Raw genomic sequence first — 21,257 nt, 5'->3', positions numbered from 1 at the left:
CATGTGGCTCCAACGCCTCTCACACTTTCAAAGGCACACCAACCCAGCTAATGGATGTCTCACAGCCCACTGTGTGTGTTCTGACACAGCCCCTCTGCCAAGGAAAAACAACAGTGAGCGTGTGTGGATGTGTGTATATACAAAGGCTTTAAAGAGGATGTTGCTTGCATTTTTACAGCTTTGTTGAAGGGTTTGGTTGGGGTTCTTCTTTTAATACAAAAGGCTAAAGCAAATGCAATCCAGAGAAAAGGATTTAAAAAAAATCTTTAATACTTTACCTACATGCATAATACCTGTAGAGCTCTGACACTCCCTAAGGAACATGTTTTATAATAAGTGTTTCAGGCTGAAAAATGACAACTGCTCAGAAAAACATTGCTACTGGCCAGTACTGCACATCCTGCCAACATGAGTGTTCATTCATTCAGGGACACGATGAAGTCTTTCAGGGAAGTCTATCCCAGGATCCACACACCAGCTTTACAAGCTTTACCTTTCAGGTGTTCCCCACCTGCAGGAAGGTGCCAGTGCCATGAGACCCTCTCAGCGGGTCACAGCAGGAGCCCACACACCTCCACTGTGTGAGCTGAATCCTCCTGCTTTATGCAAGGATTTTTAGTTTTAGTTCTTTCTGGCAAATAGAAACAGGAATCTAACATGCCAAGCACACTGCCACCTTTAAACCTTTCACAGAATCCCAGAATGGTTTGGGTGAGAAGGGAACTTAAAGCCCATCCAGTCCCACCCCCTACCACGGGCAGGGACACCTCCCACTATCCCAGGCTGCTCCAAGCCCTGTCCAACCTGGCCTGGGACACTTCCAGAGATGGAGCAGCCACAGCTGCTCTGGGCACCCTGTGCCAGGGCCTCACCTCCCTCACAGGGAACAATTCCTTCCAAAATGAACACAATGAACAACCAACTTCTTTTGATGAACACAAATGCTCACCACTGGCTTCAGCTGAGTAAATAGCCACCAACTAGGACAGTTCTTGTGCCAACACCAAGTTTTAGTCCTCTGAGGTGAACTTCTGCCTACATTTTGTCACCTTCAAGACTGCGAGGTAGGTATGGTCACTGGGTGGCTTCAAACGCCCATGAGCAAGCCCACTGCATGTCAGTCACTGAAAAATAAAGGATTTGTATTTCTGAACAGAGATTTGGGGACTATGGAAGCTCTGAGTAGGAACTGGACATCTGAGAAACCTGGCCAAGTGGAAGGCATCCCTGTGCATGGCAGGGGGGTGGAATGAGATGGTCTTTAAGGTCCCTTCCCATTCAAACTATTGAGTGATTCTATGATCTACGTGTCCTCCTCGAATCCAAGGGCTGATATCAGCACATTCTGAATGAATTCACCTGTTGTACGTTCACAAGAACTTCCTAGGCCAGGCACATGGATATAATAATGTTTCTAAGGAGCAAACTACAGCACATCTGCTGTAGTTTTTTACAGTTTTCTTTGAGATTTTTACAGTTTTCTTTGAATTTACAGTTTTCTTTGAATTACCCAGCCACTGCCAGCATTAGAGGCAAGACATTTGCCTGGAAAGTCCATGCAATAATGTCAGCTCTTCCACTCCTCCTAAAGTATCCCAAGTTTTAACTGGGTTAGAATAAACCCCTCCACTCCTCTGGAGCAAGTCTCTTGGCCGGGTGGTCACCCATATACAACACTCATTGCAATACATTTGTGTACAACTATAAAAGGAGAAAATAGAATCACTTTATTTTCAGTATACAGACTAAATCCCACCATAAAATCAAGATAATGAGCAAGCACACATGAATAAAACACTCTGCACTTAAGCAAACCCCACTTTTGCCATGTGTGTGTTTCTGCAGGGGCTCTTGCAGCTCTCTGGCTGCAGCACTCCAGGAGCAATCCTCCCTCTCCTCCAACTCAAAAAACACTCCCAGTGTTCGTAAAGTGCTACATTTTCCTGTATGCCTTGAAATACTAGTTAGGTACAACACTATTTCATCATCTCTGCTCCCAAGCTACGTCCAGTCCCACTCCCACCCTTACATCAAAGCCACAATTATTTCTACAAGGAGGTAAAATCAGCAGGTTGTAGCAATACAACTCTTCAGAGGTGCAGAACGATGGCGAAGTGTGATCTGCAGCACAGACAACAAGACAGAAATGCTCAACAGTTGTACCACACACATGCACATGATCACCTGTGTACAGCCTTCTTCATGGTGTGACTCCTTCCACGTCACACGCTTCTTTCACATTTAAAAACAAAAAACAGCCCTTGTCAAATTTAGCCCGTTTAAAGCTGCCAACAAAATTGGATTCCGTGTGCTATAAATGGGCATGTTATTGCTTGTAGTAAACTGGAGAAGTTTGGACCTACACATGAGATTGGCTTGCACAGCAGCAAGGTCAGCAGAGGCCCCTCAGCAGTTTTAGGAAGGGACCAGCTGGTATTTCCTGCACCCTTCACACTGGCTACAACACTGCAGTCCAAAACAGACGTCGTACCATCCTCGAGCAAACAGCCCGTCTCCTCTGGCTCCTATTTGATACACAAGAGTGGCACAGGTAATTTTTGTATGTCCATCATGCTCATCTTGGCTCGGTCACCTGAAAATGGGTGGCGGGGCTGTAATGGCAAAGCAGTGCCAAATCTTCCCAGCACTCGTGTGTCACCAAAGCGAGCCGATATTCCTGCAGAGTTATGAGTTATCCAGCAAACACATGCTCACTGGATTTTCCAACTGCCAATGACCTACCTGGCCCAGGTGAACTTGGACCAAAGTGTTTAACAATCCAACCTTTACACCTTGTGCCTCCGAGTGTAAAGTTTACAACTCAGTGTCTTCAAGAAGTAATAAAGCAGCTCTTGGGATTTCTGCCAAGCCAACACTGACTCAAAGGCTCAGTACAAACTCATAGTGGTACAGGGCGACACCAGCCCATTCCAGACCCCCAGCCAGTCCTCACAGCTCACTCCCCAAAGTTCCTTTCTTTGCTAACACACCCTGACTACAACCCTGCTTTATAGCCTCTCCTGCTAACTATACTCTTCAGATCTGATTGCAACTGCTGCCCTTAACCTAATATCATAGAATGGAGAGATTTTTTCCTGTCTACTGCTGCTCCAGATGCAATGCTATCTATAAAACCACAACTAATTCTTCCAGCAGATGATCCAAACCAGCACTGCTCTCCCACAGGACATGGGTGAGGGAGGGCTGCAGATTGCCAAGTCTCCAGGCTTTCTGCACCACAAAGTAAGGCAGCAACAAGCAGCCTTTGAAACAGCATCGTCTCTGTATTTTTCTCTACCATCAAATCCCTTTCCCACATAATTTAGTGAGTGAACTAGAGGCTTCTCTGGAGCAGTGGAAAAAAAGAGATGGTAAATAAATAACAAATTATAAGAACTAGGCCAATAGTTTTACAAAGTTTTCCTTTTTGGTACCAGCACTGAGCACTGCTCGTTTCCAGATGGAGAGAAATATAAAACACTTCAGTCTCTCTGTGAGCTTAAAGTCCAAGTGACTTCTGCACAATCTGCTTGGCAATTTTGTTAAATTGTTCTCTGTCTTCCCGCCACATCTTGGAGGCATCTACATTGGCTCCACTTTCATCATTTGGCTCTGAAACGAGAAAGACAAATGCAGGTGGGCAATGGAGCTTCTTGCTTCTTCAAGAATGCCACTTCCCCAAGGCTTTCATACAATTCTCCTCCTTGAGACTACAGAAACACTGCTAAGGCGAATCCAATGACAGCTCCTGGATTCCCAAAAGGCTCTGATTTAGCTGACTGTAAGAGAAAGGATATCACAACAAAGTCGAGTTTAGGCAAGAAACAAGTGGCAGAGGAGCAGGACTTTCTTTTGTTTGTGCTTTCAGCAGTGGAGCCCCACCATGCACATGGCCAGCACAATGTGGCACCCCCAGGGTCAAGGGCTTTTAAAACCACATGTTTCTCCCTGCAGAACGTTTTTTTGTCTTGTTCTCCAGCTTCCCAGACACAAAGCCCCTCCAAGCAGGCTAGCCAAACAGGCTGTCACTTGTTGGGATGGCTTGTTCTATTAAAAACCAACAAAACAATCCAAGGAAACCCATAGAACATGCTTTCATTTCTGCAACATCTTTCACCCGATGATTTCGGAATGCTTTCCAAAGCACAGGAAGTGCTGCAGTCCCAGGGACTCCCCATTTTGCATGGAGGTAAGCAGAAACCCAGGATTTACCAGGTCTGTGGGCAGCACACAGCAAGATGCTGTCCCAGGGTTCCACAAGGCACTAACACACTCTACCCACTTCCCTTGACACACCAGTCCTCACCCACTCCAGCCCAGTTCATGGCAGTATCTCGGGCTCCCATCCTTCCCCACACGATCCTGATGGTTCCCCTTAAAAACCAGCAGGTGTGCAGGTCACCCAGTCTGGTAAACTTGGGCTTACATTACCTGCAGAGCCAGGGCTCAGAGTTTTCCAGTACCCTGAAAGAAACTGACCACTGGTGTTTTAGCCTAATTCCTCCAAAAGCCATGGGAAAACAGGATGCACAGGCAGAGAATGAGAGCAGGTGACTCCCACACTTACCAGTCCAGGTAAGGCTGCACCACAAACCAAGCTCTTGGAAGCCATGGGAAGCCCATGGGGTGCTATCTGCCTGCACAGCTTCCCAACAGCAGGTTGCTATTCCAAAGCTAAAACAGTCCCATGTAGGAATCTGTTGCTTGCTCTTTGGTCAACGTTGCAGCTTCTAAACCCATTTATCCTTCAAAACCAGTTCTAAGGGACATGGCTCTGCCCTCTTCAGGCAGTTCAGTGGCTCTGTCCACAGTGTGGAAAATGATCCATCTTTCAGAGAGCTGATCCCTAGCCCTTGTTAGATTTAGGGAAAACCATCTGAAAGGCTCCACAAAAAGATTTTCACCCCAGGTCTCTTCTCAAGAAGCCTTCCTCTGAACCAGAGATGGCAGAGTGGGGCACATTCCCAGGCTGGGAATAACAAAGAGAAACGGAGTGTGCTGGCTTCTGAATCAGAGGCCATGGACTCCAGTGTACTGTACTGGTTAGGTTTGATAACCCTTCAGCTGCCAAAGCTGAACACAGGCTGTAATTCACAGCTTTAAGAGCTGAATGGACAGCACAGCAAATACAGAGAGGGTTTTGTCCACGAGCAAGGAACCAGCTGAGCCTCTAGACCCACCTGACCCATCACTACTGGCTTGGCTGCTACCAACCTGGAAGGAAAGCCTTGCAGTCACCCCCAAACAGGAACACCTGTTACTAATTCAGCTGCATTTTTTCCAGCTCTTCTCAGAGCACTGGTTTACTAATAAATAAAGAAATACCAGGGCTTCAAGAACTGTGGTTGCTGCTGAGCAGCTTTCCATGTGCTTTGCTCAGTGACCAAAGCAAGAAGCAGGAGGCAGTTCCAGCTCACTCAGGAAGTGCAGACAGGACAGCAGTGCTCACCTGCCAGCATGCTAACGACAGACAAGAGGATCTTCTCCACACTCTGCACGGGACTCCACCGCTCTGCACTGCTCTCATATCCCATGGGATCGTCCCCAGGAGCATGAAGGATGGAGATGCAGACTCTCCCATCTGGGTAAACTGCACAAAAAGTACAGAGGAGTGGCTGTTACTCAGTGGAAATGCTCAGCATCTTCAAATCAGTTCTGAGCATAGATCAGCCTTGAGACTTGGCTTTTCAATGACTAAAACTAAATCCAGGTTAAATTTCCTCTTTAGGCAAGAGGACACAAAATTTGAAAGACAAAAACCTAGGAAAAAGCTTCTTTAAGCAAATCTAACAAACTCCTTCCCCACCAGAAATCTGCTGGGAGCGCTTGTGTCATTTAATAACCAGTGACAGGCTCCATGGGAAAAATGAACGATGCAGCCTGGTGGAATAAAGCAAGGATTTATGCACAGACACAGCTCCAAGCAGCTAACCAGTCCTACTTAAATGGAAATGAATGCACTGAATGCACATTGGAGTCCTCCACTGGACTGTGACCATGAAAAGGATTGCACAAAGGACGGAAAAGTGTTATGTTATATATATTATAAACCTGAGAAAAAATAAAGTGTTATGTTAGATATATTATGAACAGTAGAACTGATCTTTTTTTGAACATTACAGAAGAATTCCCACTTTTTTTTTTTTTTTTTGCTTAAAGCTCAGCTGCATTAAAGCACCTGGAAACAAGGAAACCTATGAATTAAAGATCCAGGTGCTTCCTCTCCCACCTTTAGCATAAGCAATGTGTCTGCAACAGTACAAGTTGTCTTCACAGAGACTGGACTCTACTGACTTGGTAATGAAACCAAAGGCTGAAGAGGCACCACAAAAGAAAACACTGCTCCAGCAATGTGGCCTAATTCTACAGCCTCCTGAGGAACGACAGCTTTAGTGCAATGATGTCAGGGCTTCTGTTCCTCAGGTGACCAAACTGGTGCCATTGCCAGGAAAGCAAGACAAAACAAAGTGGGAATGACTGCTGGAAGCAGCTGTGCTCATTTCCAGTTCCTTCCATTCACCCAGCTATGTCTGCCCGAGCACGTAAGCACCGTGGAGGACTTTTATTTACAGTCCTTCCTGCAGCCCCAGGCTGGGGACTGGAGCTGGTCTAGCCATAGCTGGAAGAGGTGAAAACAGCAGGTGCTGAATCAGCACTTCTTGCAAGTCAGGAACCCTCTGGTAGGAGGTATTTCAGTGGTGAGGGAGTCTCCTGTTTCTGTGCAGTGCCTCATTTAAAACAGCTGGAACACAGTGGCACAGTCGAGACATCAAAGGCTGATTCCAGGAAGACGTATGGATCTTCTCTCCCTCTGTTCAGGTGAGACCTGCCCCTGTCCAGCTGTGGGGCCCCCAACCTAAGGACGTGGAGCTGTTGGAACGAGTCCAAAGGAGGCCACAGAGAGATGCTCTGGCAACAGGCTGAGAGAGCTGGGAACGTTCAGCCTGGAGAACAGAAAGCTCCAGGGAGACTTCAGAGTCCATTCCAGTGCTTAAAGGGGCTCCAAGAGAGCCGAAGAGGGGCATTGGACAAGGGGCAGGGGCTGCACACTGCCAGAGGGCAGGGTTAGATGGGATATTGGGAAGAAATTTTTCCCTGAGAAGGTGGCGGGAACCTGCCCAGAGAAGCTGTGGCTGCCCCATCCCTGGAGGTGTTCAGGTTGGATAGGGCTTGGAGCAACCTGGGCTAGTGGAAGGTGTCCCTGCCTGTGGCAGGGGGTGGAATGGGATGGGTTTTAATGCCCCTTCCAACAATCCCTCCCAAACCTCCTATGATCTCCCCACGCTGACGCTCAGTACCAATGCAAGCAATGCCATTAATCACTACTCAGTTATTTTCACCAGAGCATCCAAGGAGGTCATTTTACTTTAAGAGAAGACAGTTCTGTGGTATCTCGATTCCCCCTCCACATAACACAAACTGCAAAGATGAGGGAACACACCAGACTTTTTAAACATTTTCATTGAGATTCCTCACAGGGAGAGGGAAAAACAGAAAAAGCACAGCCTGGCCACCCCTTTCTGCAGCCTCACTGGGTAGAACCAGCCCACCACAACCCCAGCTAAGAAGAAAGATTCGAGTGTCTACTTCAGTGATCTCAGCTTCAGGTTAAGAAGACTCCAAGTCACAGGACTCTAAAGAGCTGAGCTGACCATCCAGTATGTTCCAATTATCCCATGGAAGAAAACACCCATGTGCAAAGCCACTCTTTAACACAAGAGTCAGGCAATTTGTGCTTCTCCACACCCCACTCCTCCTGGCAGTGCTGCACACAACACAGCTGCGAGCAGTGAACCTCAAGCCAAGGCCACAGCTGGAGCTGCAGGCACAAGGATTTGCTCAGGGAGACCAGTCCTGGCAAGAAGTTTGGGTAAATTAGTCCAGCTGGAACAAGGTGCTGACATGGCTACAACTGCTTCCAAGTGCCAAATGCTGCCCTGCTGTGAACATCAGAGCTCCAGAGGTGATGCCACACGGCCTTGGGCACGTCCACACAGTTCTGTGCTGTGACATGCAGGTGTGTTTTCCACAGGAGAACAGAAAGATGTGGATTGAATGGGCAAGAACCTGCAGTGCTTCCAGAAGGGAATAACAGAGAAACTTCAAGAAACTGCAAAATTCCTTGTATATAGGATGAAATAAATTGATTCCCAGCTGAGATTATGACCTTTGTTTTCCAAGTGCAAGAATGTCAGCTGAAGAGGAAGCACTGGGCAGGAGCACAGCGTTTGCCTTTTCCTGCTCTTGAGAGTCAGAGACCTGACAGCCTGAACACAGATCGAGCCCATCAAACCCAGGTACTAATAAACAACCTTTGCACAATACATGCTGATTCAGCAGATGTCAAAAGAAATGATTTTACACAGAATTCCAAGGCTGATTCCAGAAAGTAGCAGTCCAGGCTGCAAACAGGGACTTCAAGGTTTTTTCATCCAAGGCTCAAACCTTGCAATTACTCTCACTGAATAATAACGTCACCATCATAAATTCACTAAGGTTGGAAAAGATCTTTATGATCATGGAGTACAACTCAATCAGTATTGCAGAGCAAAGGCCAGCAAAGTTTTAATATTAAACACCTGCAAATGTGTTTGCTTGGACAGAGCACTGTGTATTGCAGAGAGATCCCCTCAGAAATGTTAAACAAACCTAAGATTTCCTGGGGCAAAAGCCATGCTGCCTAATAAAGCTGCAGCCATGAACAACTTTTCAGTCATTAAAATAACACCAAAAATACCCAAATACAAGCCATAGAGCAAGACTGGGTTCCTGGTGTTTTGGGAACCAATGCTCCCAGGCACATGGTGGGATTCTTGGGGTGTCCTGCACTGAACACCATGATCCTGATGGGTCCCTCCAAACTCAGCAATACTGTATGATTCTGTGTCTGGAAAGAGCTTGTATTAATTCACTAAGTCTCACATCCTGTACAGAAGATTTAAAGGCAAGGAATTTGCTGGAATCCTTATTGGACTGTTTATGAGCAAAAGGTTTATGAGGAATAATGGGATAAAGAGAAAAGGACCCTAAGACAGAGCTGAACTGCCGGGCAGCTGAATGCTCATCCTGCATGCTCAGGGCTGGAAAGGGAGAGAACCACCCTCAGGAAGGATGCTGGCTCTCCTGCTGCAAAAGCTGCTTTTTAAGTTGCACAAGCAACCCACTCCCCCGTGCATCCTGCTGCATCAGACTCACTGTTGGGATGGAACATCTCGCACGTGAACCTCATCTTCGGAGGACTCAACGGGTAGTCGAGTGGAAAACTCAGGATAGCAGGGAAAACCCCATACTCGAAACAGGTGTCTTCAGGACCCCTAGAAACAGATAAAATGTTATTCACCAAAGTTTTAACCAGCTCTTTCACCCAAGTTCTTGTCTAATGAGATGTGTGAGGCGTGGGTTATAGCATCTTCTCCAGGAAACAAAGAGTTAAGGTGCTCTTACCCCACACCTCATAAACTTAAATCCAAATATGAGGCTTGGGAGGCAAGGGGGAAATCAAAGCTTGCACACTAAATTACTAGGAAGGTCACAACACTGTTTAATTAGTAGGGTGTGTCTGGATATAATTGGAGTATCTGGCTCCAAGGCATGCTCCAGGATTTGAGTGTCTGCATGTCAAGCGAAAGCAGAGGCAGGTGTGGAACTCCTGTGCCTTTGAAGATACTGTTATGCTCTACAAGACAGAGATGTCAAATGCTGGAGCTCAAAATTAATTTATAAACCCCACAGAGATCCCAACTGCCAGCGTCTAGCACAACCACACAAACACTTATCACTGTCTGATGCAGAAAACACAGCAAAGGTTTGTAAAAATAAAAACACAGCTCAGAGTCCATAATTGTCAGAGGAGAGGCAGGACAACAATGTGTCTTTGCAGACTTCAGGTATAGAGTCTGCCCTCGCTCAAGTGCAGGTGGAGAACAAATGGCTTCATCAGGGTTCTTGTAGGAACATTTCCTTATTGTGTTCAGAATCTAGTTCAAAGTGCAATCGAGTTGAGAACATAAAGACAATTATTTTACCCTGCCTACATAAAACACTTGTGGAAAGTGAGCAAAAAACAAGTTTATTAGCCATGATTTATTCCAACTTGATGAACCATCTGGAAGTTGTAACACAAACATGATTTCCCTTGATTGGAAAGATGACGAAAAAAGCTTCAGCACTGAAAACCGTAGCCAAGGAAACCTCATGTATTTAGCAAAAAGGCCTTCAAACAAAGGTTCCACTGTCTGGGAAATAAGGGTTAGGAATATATTCATGCCTCCTCCTCCCAGTCCTCATTCTCTATGCCAGAAAGAACATTAAAGTTGGAGAGCAGCAAATCCTAAAGCCCTAGAAGACTTACTCTCTCAAACTTTGGGAATCAAAAGACTTGGCTGGCAGATAAACACAAGAACTATGTGATTTAAACATGAATATTGACACTGGCAGGTAAGCTAAGAGAAATGCATCAACATTCTGCAAGAATGAAAGCTAAACCATCTCAATCACTTTGTTCCCTTTCTGTCCTTTTCCCTAAATTTAGTCAGGATTCAATTCACATCTGAGAGTAAACTGACTGCATTTTTTCATGACCGTTTTAATTCCAGCTGCATTTTAAAGGCTTATTGTTGAACTTCTGAGAGTATGTACATACAGGCATTGAAAAGCTGGTGGGTGTCTATGTTCTGTTTTGAGAGCAAACCCACAGCCTTAAGGGCTCTTCTGTCAAATACACTCAACCCAACATACTCCATTTTAGGCCCTGCATTATGTGAGCAAAATGCTTTTGTTTTAGCCACTCAGTGCTGCCAGGATCAACTTCAAAGAAATTACTAAAGTTAATCCAAGACAGCATTTGCAACTACAAAACACTCAGCATTTGAACTTGACAGCATCACTTTTAGCTCACAAAGGACATTGGCAGGGCCAGGGAGGTAAGAGCATGGCAGCTTCTGCAATCACCCCCCTGCTCTGCAGTGATTCCAAAGCTGACAGAAGATGGAGCATGAAAATGAGAAGCTCTGACCTCCAGGAGCTGCCTGTTACTCATGCAAGGGGCAGAGAAGCGCAGTGGGTATCCACCAAATAGGAGAGAGAAGTACCTTGAGGAGGACAGCTAATGGGAATTGTTTAGTTTGGAGAAAAGGCTCCTCAGGGGGACCCTTCTCCTACATGGAGGGTGCAGCCAGGTGGGGGTTGGGCTCTGCTCCCAGAGAACAAGAGACAGGTCAAGGGGAAACAGCCTCAAATTGCAACAGGGGAAGTTTAGGTTGGATATTGGGAAAAATTTCTTCCCTGAAAGGGTTGTTCAGCCTTGGCACAGGCTGCCCAAGGCAGTGGTGGAGTCACCATCCCTGAAAGCATTCAAAAAACATGTGAATGTGGCACCTGGGGACATGGTTTAGTGGTGGATTTGGCAGTGCTTGACAAATGGTTGGAATTAATGGTCTCAGAGGTCTTTTGCAACCTTAATGATTCTGTGATTCTAATTCAGGTCCACATACATCTGCAAATGGCTTATTTGTAAAAAGATGCTGGAAAAACACCAAACCCCACAACCAAGATGCCCAAAAGGGGAATGGAAACAAAAGTCATAAGCCTAATTATAGATCTAATTACCTTTCTAAACAGCTTTGTGATATGTTGACTTCAATTTATACTGTTTAGTTTTCTTTGGGCTAATAAAGTTCTTAACCATCACATGCTTTTGTGTCTTTTGGGGATAAACTTTAATAGCAACACACACTTGTACATGCCAACCAAAGAGGGCAAAACTTGGCCCTGAAATGTTAAATCCATGAACACAACACAGCCTGAAGCACCTCATGCAGTGCTAGGGAATTGAGCAACATAAGGCAAACTCTCCTGAAATGATGTTGCAAAGATCTGGCTTTCAAGAATACTCCCCACCTCCGGCCTTCGGAAAGGTTTTCACGTGGTTTTTTCGGTTCTGTGCCCATTACACTCACTTTGGGAGTGTAAGATCTGTTCTCCCCTTTAGAGATGTCACTACAGCCATAACTTTTGTATGATTCACATTCCTCCAGCATTGCTGCTGCAGGCAAGAAGACTGGAGAAACAAATTGTTATTTCCATTATTTAAAAATGCATTATTTTATCTCCAAGCCAAGCTCTTACATCAATCTGTGTAACATTACCCAGCCTACCTTTGAACTGATAAATGAGAGATGTCTTTTCTCTCTTAAGTCTCTCTTTTTTTAAAGTTATGTGCCATTATATGTGCTCTAGCTTTATATAAATTGGGTGAAGGAAAAGTATTCTGTTCTTTTCACAATTATGTTACTTACCTTTTGCACTTCATCTATCTAAAATTTTGAAGGCAGCTTTACTCTCATTTTCTCATCTGCACACCTCATTCCCTGAATCTCACACAGCATATTTGAGATTACAAAACACTGGAGAAGATCACCACAGACAAATACAAACAAGTCATGTAACTTGCTTTTCAAAGGTATTGCAAACACTGCTACTAACAGGGTTTCTTAAGGGATGAAAGTAACCAAATGTGTTTAGGGCAAACATGTTTCCATTGTATCACAGCTTCCAAATTGAGCAGATCTTAAAATATAACTTTATTATGACACACACACAATACAGAAACCAAAATTAAAGCACCTCCGCCTCTCATTTTACGCTGACAAAGACCTGAAGCTCAACACTCAGCACTTTAAAGAGCTTTCAAGTCTGCAAGCAGCTCCTCTGCTCTTTAAGGATGTGATAGGAAACATCAGAAAAGGTATTTTCTAGGCGATTCAGAAGTAGTTCTGAGTGTCCCTCAGGAAACCTCTACTCAGCCACACCACCTCTGCTGTGAGGAAGTACCAGTAAGCAGGAATTTCCTTCCATATTCCAATAAGTGCATTAAACCCTCTGGGATTTCCACACTCCCAGCAATCACAGCTGTCTGACCCCAAAATCTGGCCCATCACGAAGCACAAGTGCTGACTATGCCTCTCACAGAAAGCATAAGACCCTGCAGCCAAAATCCCTGGTGTCAGGCAACAAAACAACCTATTTCCATGCTAAGCATTTATTTTCAGGGGACTGAGCTACCAGGAAGCACAACCTGTTATCCCAGGAGAAATCACTGCACATAAGCAGAGGCATTTGCCAACTCTTGCCATCACTGAGCAAACAAGCAGTGGTAATCTAAACCTCCACTTACCAAGGTCTAAAATAACTCAGAGGCTCTCGCTTGCCGTGCAGCAGGATCACCCACACAGCCGGCTTGTGTGGAATAGGGAATTCGCTACAGCTCGCCATGCTTTTGTATTGGTTGCATGCCTGAGCCCAAGAGACAGAAATCTTGTTTTTCATCCCTAGACAACACATTCCAAGCAAACCAAGCTAGGAAAACTCTGCCACCCACGCCAGCTGAGAATCTCATCAGTCAGCACTGGTGGTTGGAGGGAAAACCTGCCCAGATCACAGCGGGCACGGAGCGAGTGGGGCCACAGCCACTGCCTGCTGCCCCCAGAGTCCCCCGGGACAACCCAGCCCTGGCTGAAGGAAAGGAAACCACTGGTTCTTACCAAAGGAATCCTGAAATACAGAACCAGGATCTACCCTAACAACAGACCACCAGCTTCAAGGTGGGCTTGGTGGTCTGGAGCTTCTTCACGTTTTAATTGTGCGGTATTTGCATAAATTGTCAGATGTGAGCGACAAATGTCTTTCTTCCTCTTCCCTACCATTTTAGAACTTTATTTTATAAAAAATCACCAGTTATTCCATGTACTCAAAGTTCCCAAAGAAGGTACAGCACGAATAAGAGCATAAGCAAGAGAGAAGACAACCTGTAAGATAGCCGGGCAAAAAGATTTTGTCTTTTCATGGTAAATTTTGCTACCAACAACCACACCCATCAGTTGGGGAGTGGAAGAGAGAGAACACAGCTTTGTAAAGGAGTCTTCATCACCCCCAAAACACAGCAGGTCACAATCAGAGCTATTCACCAACAGAAGAGTGCATCTCTTTCCACACAAAACCACTGCATCCAACTCTTGACAACACCAACCAATTCACGAAGTGTAAAGAACTTCAAAAGAATTTTTGCTTAAATTTTAATACTTCTTCTGATCAAAACTTTTCAATTTTTCCTGAAAAAATTTGAATAGTAAGTAAACTAATTTTAGACATTGATTTTTTTTCTCCTGTCACTAATAATCCGTGTATTTTGCTCCACTTAAAAGCTGTCCTGCCTTTGCAGTTAGGCAGCATTCCAACAGGTCTGTGTGATCTACAAGCAACTGTTTGTTTCCTACAGTGTTTCTAAATGTAATGTATATCCAAGGGAACCCAAATGAGGATTCCTGGCAGATTTGCAAGCTTATTATTATGACACCTGTACAAAAAGTTACCCTAACAAGTTGTACATATCACCAGTGCTGCTTCTGTCATGCTGTTTAAAGTCCAAATGTAACTCCCTGTTTGGATCAGAGGAGTTTCCAGCCCCAAGGCAGGCCAATGCTGATGTCATGCAGAACTGATAGTACCTTTTTACATTCTTGCTCTCCTAGAAGCTCATCACAGCAACTGCTGATTTAAGACACCAAACAGTATTAACTCACATGATCAGGGCTTCCCATTCGAAGAAGTTCTCTTCATTCATGGGACCTGTGAAATAAACCAGAACAATGCTCAGTGCTACCTGAACACAAGGTAACAGCTCCAGAGTGCACAAACCCTGCTCGGCTCCTCACCTGCCACAATCCCTTCTGGTGGGTTCAGGGTCAGCTCTGCAAAAACAGAAACACAAGGAAGATTGAGGTGACCTGCGAGCCCAAACATTTCAGGGGGTGTTTGAGTTGCCACAGCTTAGCACAGGGGCCCCACCACCATTGCTTAATGCAGGACAGTGTTCTAGACAAAATTATTTGGCACTTTGGGGTTTTGCAGGCTCCTAGAACCAGCCTTGGAGTCACAGAATTGTTTAGGTTGGAAAAGACCTCTAGGATCATCGAGTCCCCCATCTTCACAGAGGCAATAATTTAAACCTGAGAAGGAAGACAAAACTCTTTTCACAAAGCCTGGGAAACACTCTTCTCTTGCACCTCTTTGCTCTCTGCTGGATACTATAACAGCCTGAAGTTTGTACTCCTGTAACCTCTCTGCACCCATTCAGGCTTGATGCACCTCAGTGCAAAACCCAGAACAACACAAAAACAGGTGAAGCAGACACAAGAGATTTGACAAGCAGCTCTGTTCCCCAAATTCTATCCAACTCCTGCGTGGCCTGGAAAATGTGAGTAAAGAAAAAAAAAGAAGCAGCAATAAAACAGCCACGGCTGCACACAGCACCTCTGGATTCATCAATCCTCACTTTCTCTAGGAAACTGATACAATTCCAAATTTGTGAAATAACCTTTGGCGTCAGCACCTTATTTCAAGCTGGTGAAGGCCAGTACACCACGTGCTGATAAAATAACCACCAGATTTTCTCCTATCTAGTGGACTGATCATCAGTTTCTAGTTTCTGATGTTCTGCAGGGAGGCAGCAGCAGCTGAGGCACAGCTCAGCTGCTAACATGCAACCAATGGGCCAGCAGTCCCAGGGGCTCAACACCAGCCCCAAGGCTCCAAGAGAGCCATGGGGCAGCCACTGGAACTGGTGGCAGGAGGTGACACTCTCAGCTGCTTCTCCAGCACTGGGTTCCTAACCAGTGGCCTCTGGAACACCAGTGGCCAGTAACACACACATAACACAGCCGTAAGAACCACCACATGCATCCCCACGCAGGAAAACAAGCAGGAACACGGACCCAGGGAATATGTGAAGTCACAAACCAATAAATGAGACACTTGACCTAGCTTCTGTTTAGGCTGTAGGTGAAAATTGTGGGTAATGCTGTGAAGAACAGATTTTTGTCTTAAAACAGCTCCTGTACTGCAAAGATGATACTGAGATGCATTGCCAGGAGAGATCATGAAACTCTTCTGTTTGCTCAGGGTGCCCTTAACCTTGGCACAATCCTCTCTGAAGTTCCAAATCCCAGCAGCAGATTGAAACTCAGCCTTACGGTTTTCCTGGCATTCCATGGCAGGTTTTTCCACGTTCACAGGAGTCTCCAATAGCTTTTCTTGTTGATGTTTTTAGACAGAACGAGGGAGATGTCAAACACAGGAGCTCCTGGAATCATTTTGCTCCATCTTGTGGCTCTCTCTAAGAAGAGGATCCCTCCGATGTTTCCTATGATCTCCCTGGAAAAGCTGGCAGCAGTCCCTGTGTATCCCCTGCGGTGGGCAGCCACATGGAAGTGTGTCATACAGCACTCTGCTCCAAGGAGAACAGGGGCAATGGGAAGAAACAGCCAAAGCCCAGAGGGCAAAGGGTCATCATGAGGACAGAGGGCCAATTCTCCACTTCCCTGCTCAGCTTTCCCCTCAGAGAAAGAGGTTTCCACCCTTAAGGATCAGGTGAAGTAGAAACAGGGCATTCAGGGACACAGGAGCTTTGCTTCTGAGTGGTTGCTGGTCACTGGGAAAGGAAAAACCCCTTTTCCACGGGGATGGTAACATCCTACCCTGTGATTTCTCTAGAGTTGTTCAAAAGGAAACTGTGAGCCCAGTTTTTGGAGAGGCACAACATGAACTGCTGGGAGCTGACACAGCATCAGCTGCTACAGCTCACCAGAGCCTCCAAAACAGGGTCACTTTAATGGAATGTTAGACGGGGTGTGGCCACTTATTTGTAGGTGAGCAGCAGAAAGCAGTGAAAGGCTAAAACCAATGCTCTGATCACACGCAGAGCGACCCTTGACAGACCAGCTAGGCCAAACAGTCCCACTCGGTGAAGAAATTTTCCCTAAAAGCCAATCTAAACCTCCCCATGTCCAACTTTTTATTTGCTCCCTGGGAGCAGAGCCAGACCTCCACCTGGCTCCACTCCCCTGTCAGGGAGCTGCAGAGCACCCCCAGCTCCCTCAGCTGCTCCTGGTGCTCCAGCCCCTTCCCAAGCTCCATTACCCTTCTTTGGATAGCAAGGAGCTGAGCCCTCTGCCCATGCTGAGCAGAGAGAGTATCCAGATAGATCCTGTTGGAAACAGCTTACCAGAGGTTAACAGTCCATGGAACCTCAGTGGAACGTGGAGAGCTCTGTAACAAGTCAAACAGCACAACCCGCACTGTTCAGAAATGTGTTGTGCAGCTTTAGATAACCAGGGCAAAAAACTACCCCATGTCTGGTCCCTAAAGACCCCCAAGAAGACATCAAGGTGAAACCAGCTCTGCATCAGTTTGTGTATTTCTGGCTAACATAGCATCTTGAGCCACATATTCATGTTAAAGTGGAGTTATTCCCTGTGAATCCAGTGCTGGAATATAGTAATGCCTGCTTCTGAATACTACATTGGTGTTAAGGAGTTTTATTCTGGATTTTCGGGGACATTCCTACAGAGCAAATGCATGAGCAACAACATCTTATTAAGGGGTTCCAAAAGGCAGAAGGACAAGCAGTTAATTTGGAAAAAGAACAAACCAGCAAACTAGGAGAGGAATCAAGTTTGAAAGACGTAAAGGGGAAGGCCAGGAAAAGTCTCTTCTAAGTCTTGCTTGTAAGCCTAAAACAGAGCTGACACTAGACAAGTGTGATGCTTCTATTATGAATTCGGGGCAGATTTGCTGCACACACTCGATCAATGCCTTCCTTTCCATTTCACTGCTCTCTGTGGAGTCATTATCAGCCAATTACACCTTGGAGATGGTTCTCAGGAGAACTGAAAACATACCTTCTTGATAAAGCACTGAAGAGACTGAAAAGATCATCCTTAAAAGAGAAGTTCAACAGTATGTTTCCTAAAAACTGCAGCCATTTAGCAAACTTCCAAAGGGATTAAAAGCCCAGGACTCAGGAAATACGGGCACATGCTCCCTGCAGTATCTGGCAGCATCTGGACTGAGATGCCTGAAAACAATCAGTTTTCTTCTGACTCCACATAACTCTCCCCAGGCAGAAAGGATAGGAAGTACCCACTGAAGCACTGCCAGGTTCAGAAAGTTTATTATTCCTGTGGCTTCCCAAATCTCACAATTAACATAAATCTCTTATTTTTAACCCGACAGCACTTCCAAAGAAACCCATTGGCATTACAATCCACTGCTCTGCTCTGTTGCCTGTTTGTACCAGGAAGGAAATACAGTGCATACAATCAGGCACTACAATTCTCGGATCTCTAGAGATTCAATTCTTTCAGGGTAACCCATTTTAGATTCAAAATTTCAGCCAGCATAAGACATCTTTAAGATCTTACATCAAGAAACAGTAAACACAGGAAAAGAAGGTTTCCATCTCTTAATTCTCACAAATATAAGCTACTGAGAGACTTATGTCAGGCCTTAATACTATTATACATCTAGAATTAATAACAGACATATGCTCTAATAAAAATTATGCTCTTTTTTATATCTGATTTTTTTTGTTTTTAAAGCTTTAGCTAAACTAGTTCTGGCAGAGTAGATAATAAATCTGAGAAAGCAAAAAGCCAAACATGCAAAGATCTAAATGAGGACAAAAACCGCAATGGGTGTCATCTGGATGTCCACAACCACCTTCCCTTTCTTCTTTAAAAGGAAAGAAAACCAGTGCAATTTCACAGCCTCTCCCAAAATGCAGTAATATATCTGGGCTCCAACAGGTAGAAACTCCTCACAATGTCAAGAATTTTTCACAGAAGGAAACAACAGATCTTTATTTAAAGACTTAAACATGTGTGTGCACACTCACAGAAAAAATCAAAGACAAAAACTGAAGAAGAAAAAAAGGGAAAGAATTAGAAGTCTGGTAAGGAAAATACATCCACCAGCAAGGCACTGACTGCCAAACACCACTGTCATGACTAGAAGTAATTAAAGGGAAGAGATAGAGGAGAAGAGGGAAAGTAAAGCAAAGAGACTGTGCCCACAACTTTGTACATAACACATACAAGATTTCATCCAAGGTGGGCAGTCAGGAGCGGGTCACTGAAAACCATTTCCATGCCCACATTCACCCAGGGCCTCACAGTGCCCACGTCCACACCAGCAACACGCATCATCAGGAGGGAGAAACTTCACACTGAGCTGAACCTCAGACTCCAGCCCTGTCCCAAGGTAGGACTTGCTCTTCTTCTGCAAAATGAAGCAGCAGAACTACTTATAACCAGGAGCTACTTTTACTTTTCAAAGTAACTTTTGCTGAAAATCTCTACAGGGCTAAGAGCTTCTGAAGAGCTACAACTAACTGTCAGTCTTTAGTGAAACACTAGGGAAGGGGTTGTAAGTCAGGCTTGATTCTGGGGTTTGTAGCAAGGTTTGATGTGCTAAAGGAAAATAACAAAGCGGGACGTGCAGCAGAGGGGAATCCACAGACACCAAAATGTCTGGCCTACTGCACTGCTGCAGCTCAGGTTTCCAGAAAGCACTGTGCAATTAACAACTGCGAGTTGCATTCATTTTTCACAATACTGTGTTGTATTGGACGTGGGAAAGCGTTTGTAAAGGCAGATCACAGACAAAACGTTATCTCTGTTCACGACTAGTGTTACCCTGGGAAACCAGGCAGAGGAGATTCACCTCATGTCTGCCTGTGGCATTAAATCAAAATCTTTCTGAGGTCATTTCATAGTATTTTTCCTAAAGATTTCATTCATACAAGACACTCCAGTAAGATCTCTGTGCTCCCCAACAACACAGGATCATAAACGTTTTTTTGAGACTTAGGGGATAGATATGAGAGGACAGAAGCAGTGCCAAGTCTTTCTGTGGTTGTTTTTCAGGTCACTGCCTCTGGATTACACGGGAAAATGCAGATTTCTAGGACACGCTCTGTCAGCACAAACTTTACCCACGCAGCTGCGGAGCTCGCTCACCACCCCCAGCTGTCAGTGGCAGCAGCCCGAGCACTGGGTGTGGGGCCCTGGCCACCCAAACATCTGTGTGACAGCTCAGCTTAGAGACCTGTGCTCTGCAGAGCAGCCTGAGAACAGGCACCGTGTTGGCAGGAAATGTGTGTCTATAAATACTCTCTTTTACACAGGCTGGAGTCTTCCACTAAATGACGACAGAGGGAAACAACTCCCCATCCCTGGACAGTCTGGGGAGCACAGTAAGTGATGTTCCTTGGAGCAGAAGGCCAGTTCTTAGAGCCCAGCTCCCTCCATCCTCACCAAACATTTCTTTTCTCCATTCTACTTCCTCGCTGTAAATAAAAGCCAGAGCATCAAAGCCCAAAAGCACCTAGGTAAACAAACAAATATTGTTTGCCAACAAAAGGCACCTTTGGACACCTCTCAAACTCATCAGGGAGCAGATGAGCCATCCCAGAAGAACTGGCATTCCCAGAGGGCCCCAGCCTGTCTCTGCTCCCTGTGGTGGGACTGGTGAGGATCACTGTTCGCCACCCCCTGCAGTCACGTCTCACTCTGATTTTTAAACAAACAAGTCTATATCCTTGGTTACTAAATCCGAGTTTAAATCCTCTTACTAACCACTTCCATTAAGGACTTCACAGAATTACAGAATTGTTCAAGTTGGAAGAGACCTTAAAGCTCATCTCGTTCCACCCCTTGCCGTGGGCAAGGGCACCTTCCACTAGCCCAGCTTGCTCCAAGCCCCGTCCAACCTGGCCCTGGACACTTCCAAGGATGGGGCAGCCACAACCAGAAAGTATTTGTCCTGACAAACAGCCCTAATTATCTTTGATGTAACAGAGCTCTGCATCAGAGATTTCCATACCTGTATCCTGGTCCATCTGGAAGATTTAAGAGGGAAAAGCATCATAATAACTGGCCACTTGCCCAGGCTTCCCAGCCTCCCCGTTCACTAAGCTCCCGGAGCCACGGAATCCCAGAGGTGCCACCCGCACACCACCCTCCCCTCGGTGTCCCAGCGGGAGGGTTCCGGGCAGGACCCCCTTCCCACAGCCTCCTCAAAGCCGGCAGTACCCCGTACCCGCCCGGTGACCCTCACCCCCGCCCCGGAGAGCTCTATCCGGACGCAGAGAGGACCCTGCAGCCGGCGGGGGAAGGAACAGCGGCCGGCGGGGCACGGGAAGGAGGCCAGCGGCCTGGCCTGGCCTGGCCTGCCCCCCGGCCGCCACGGCCCCGCCCGGCCCGCGGGCCCTCCCGGGCTTTGGCAACGATCTTGCCAGGAGGGCAGCGCGAGGGGCCCGGGGAGCGCGACTCACGCTTGTACTCGGCCATGAGCCGCTTCAGCGCCGTCCCCGCCATGGCGCGGCCCCGCCGCCGCTTCCGGGTGCGCGGCCAGAGCGGCCG

At 46.1% G+C, this 21,257-nt stretch overlaps 1 protein-coding gene across 1 annotated transcript; it reads right to left on the bottom strand.

The window, feature by feature from the left end:
- Positions 1-1,706: 1,706 nt before the first annotated feature.
- UBE2G2 (ubiquitin conjugating enzyme E2 G2) lies at positions 1,707-21,257 on the bottom strand. The gene is made up of 6 exons (XM_042024627.1): positions 21,170-21,257; positions 14,712-14,747; positions 14,580-14,625; positions 9,196-9,314; positions 5,450-5,590; positions 1,707-3,612 (listed from the first exon to the last, which is right to left on the bottom strand). Exons 1-6 carry the CDS (start codon positions 21,210-21,212, stop codon positions 3,500-3,502), a joined length of 498 nt encoding a protein of 165 aa, XP_041880561.1. The 5' UTR covers positions 21,213-21,257; the 3' UTR covers positions 1,707-3,499.

Source organism: Corvus kubaryi, unplaced genomic scaffold, assembly GCF_017639235.1.
Source record: "Corvus kubaryi isolate FWS band 111438036 unplaced genomic scaffold, C.kubaryi_AGA036_p1.0 37264, whole genome shotgun sequence".
NCBI classification, from domain to species: Eukaryota; Metazoa; Chordata; class Aves; order Passeriformes; family Corvidae; genus Corvus; species Corvus kubaryi.
Note: the sequence above shows the minus strand (reverse complement) of the source record. Positions and strands in the feature narration are given on the sequence as shown.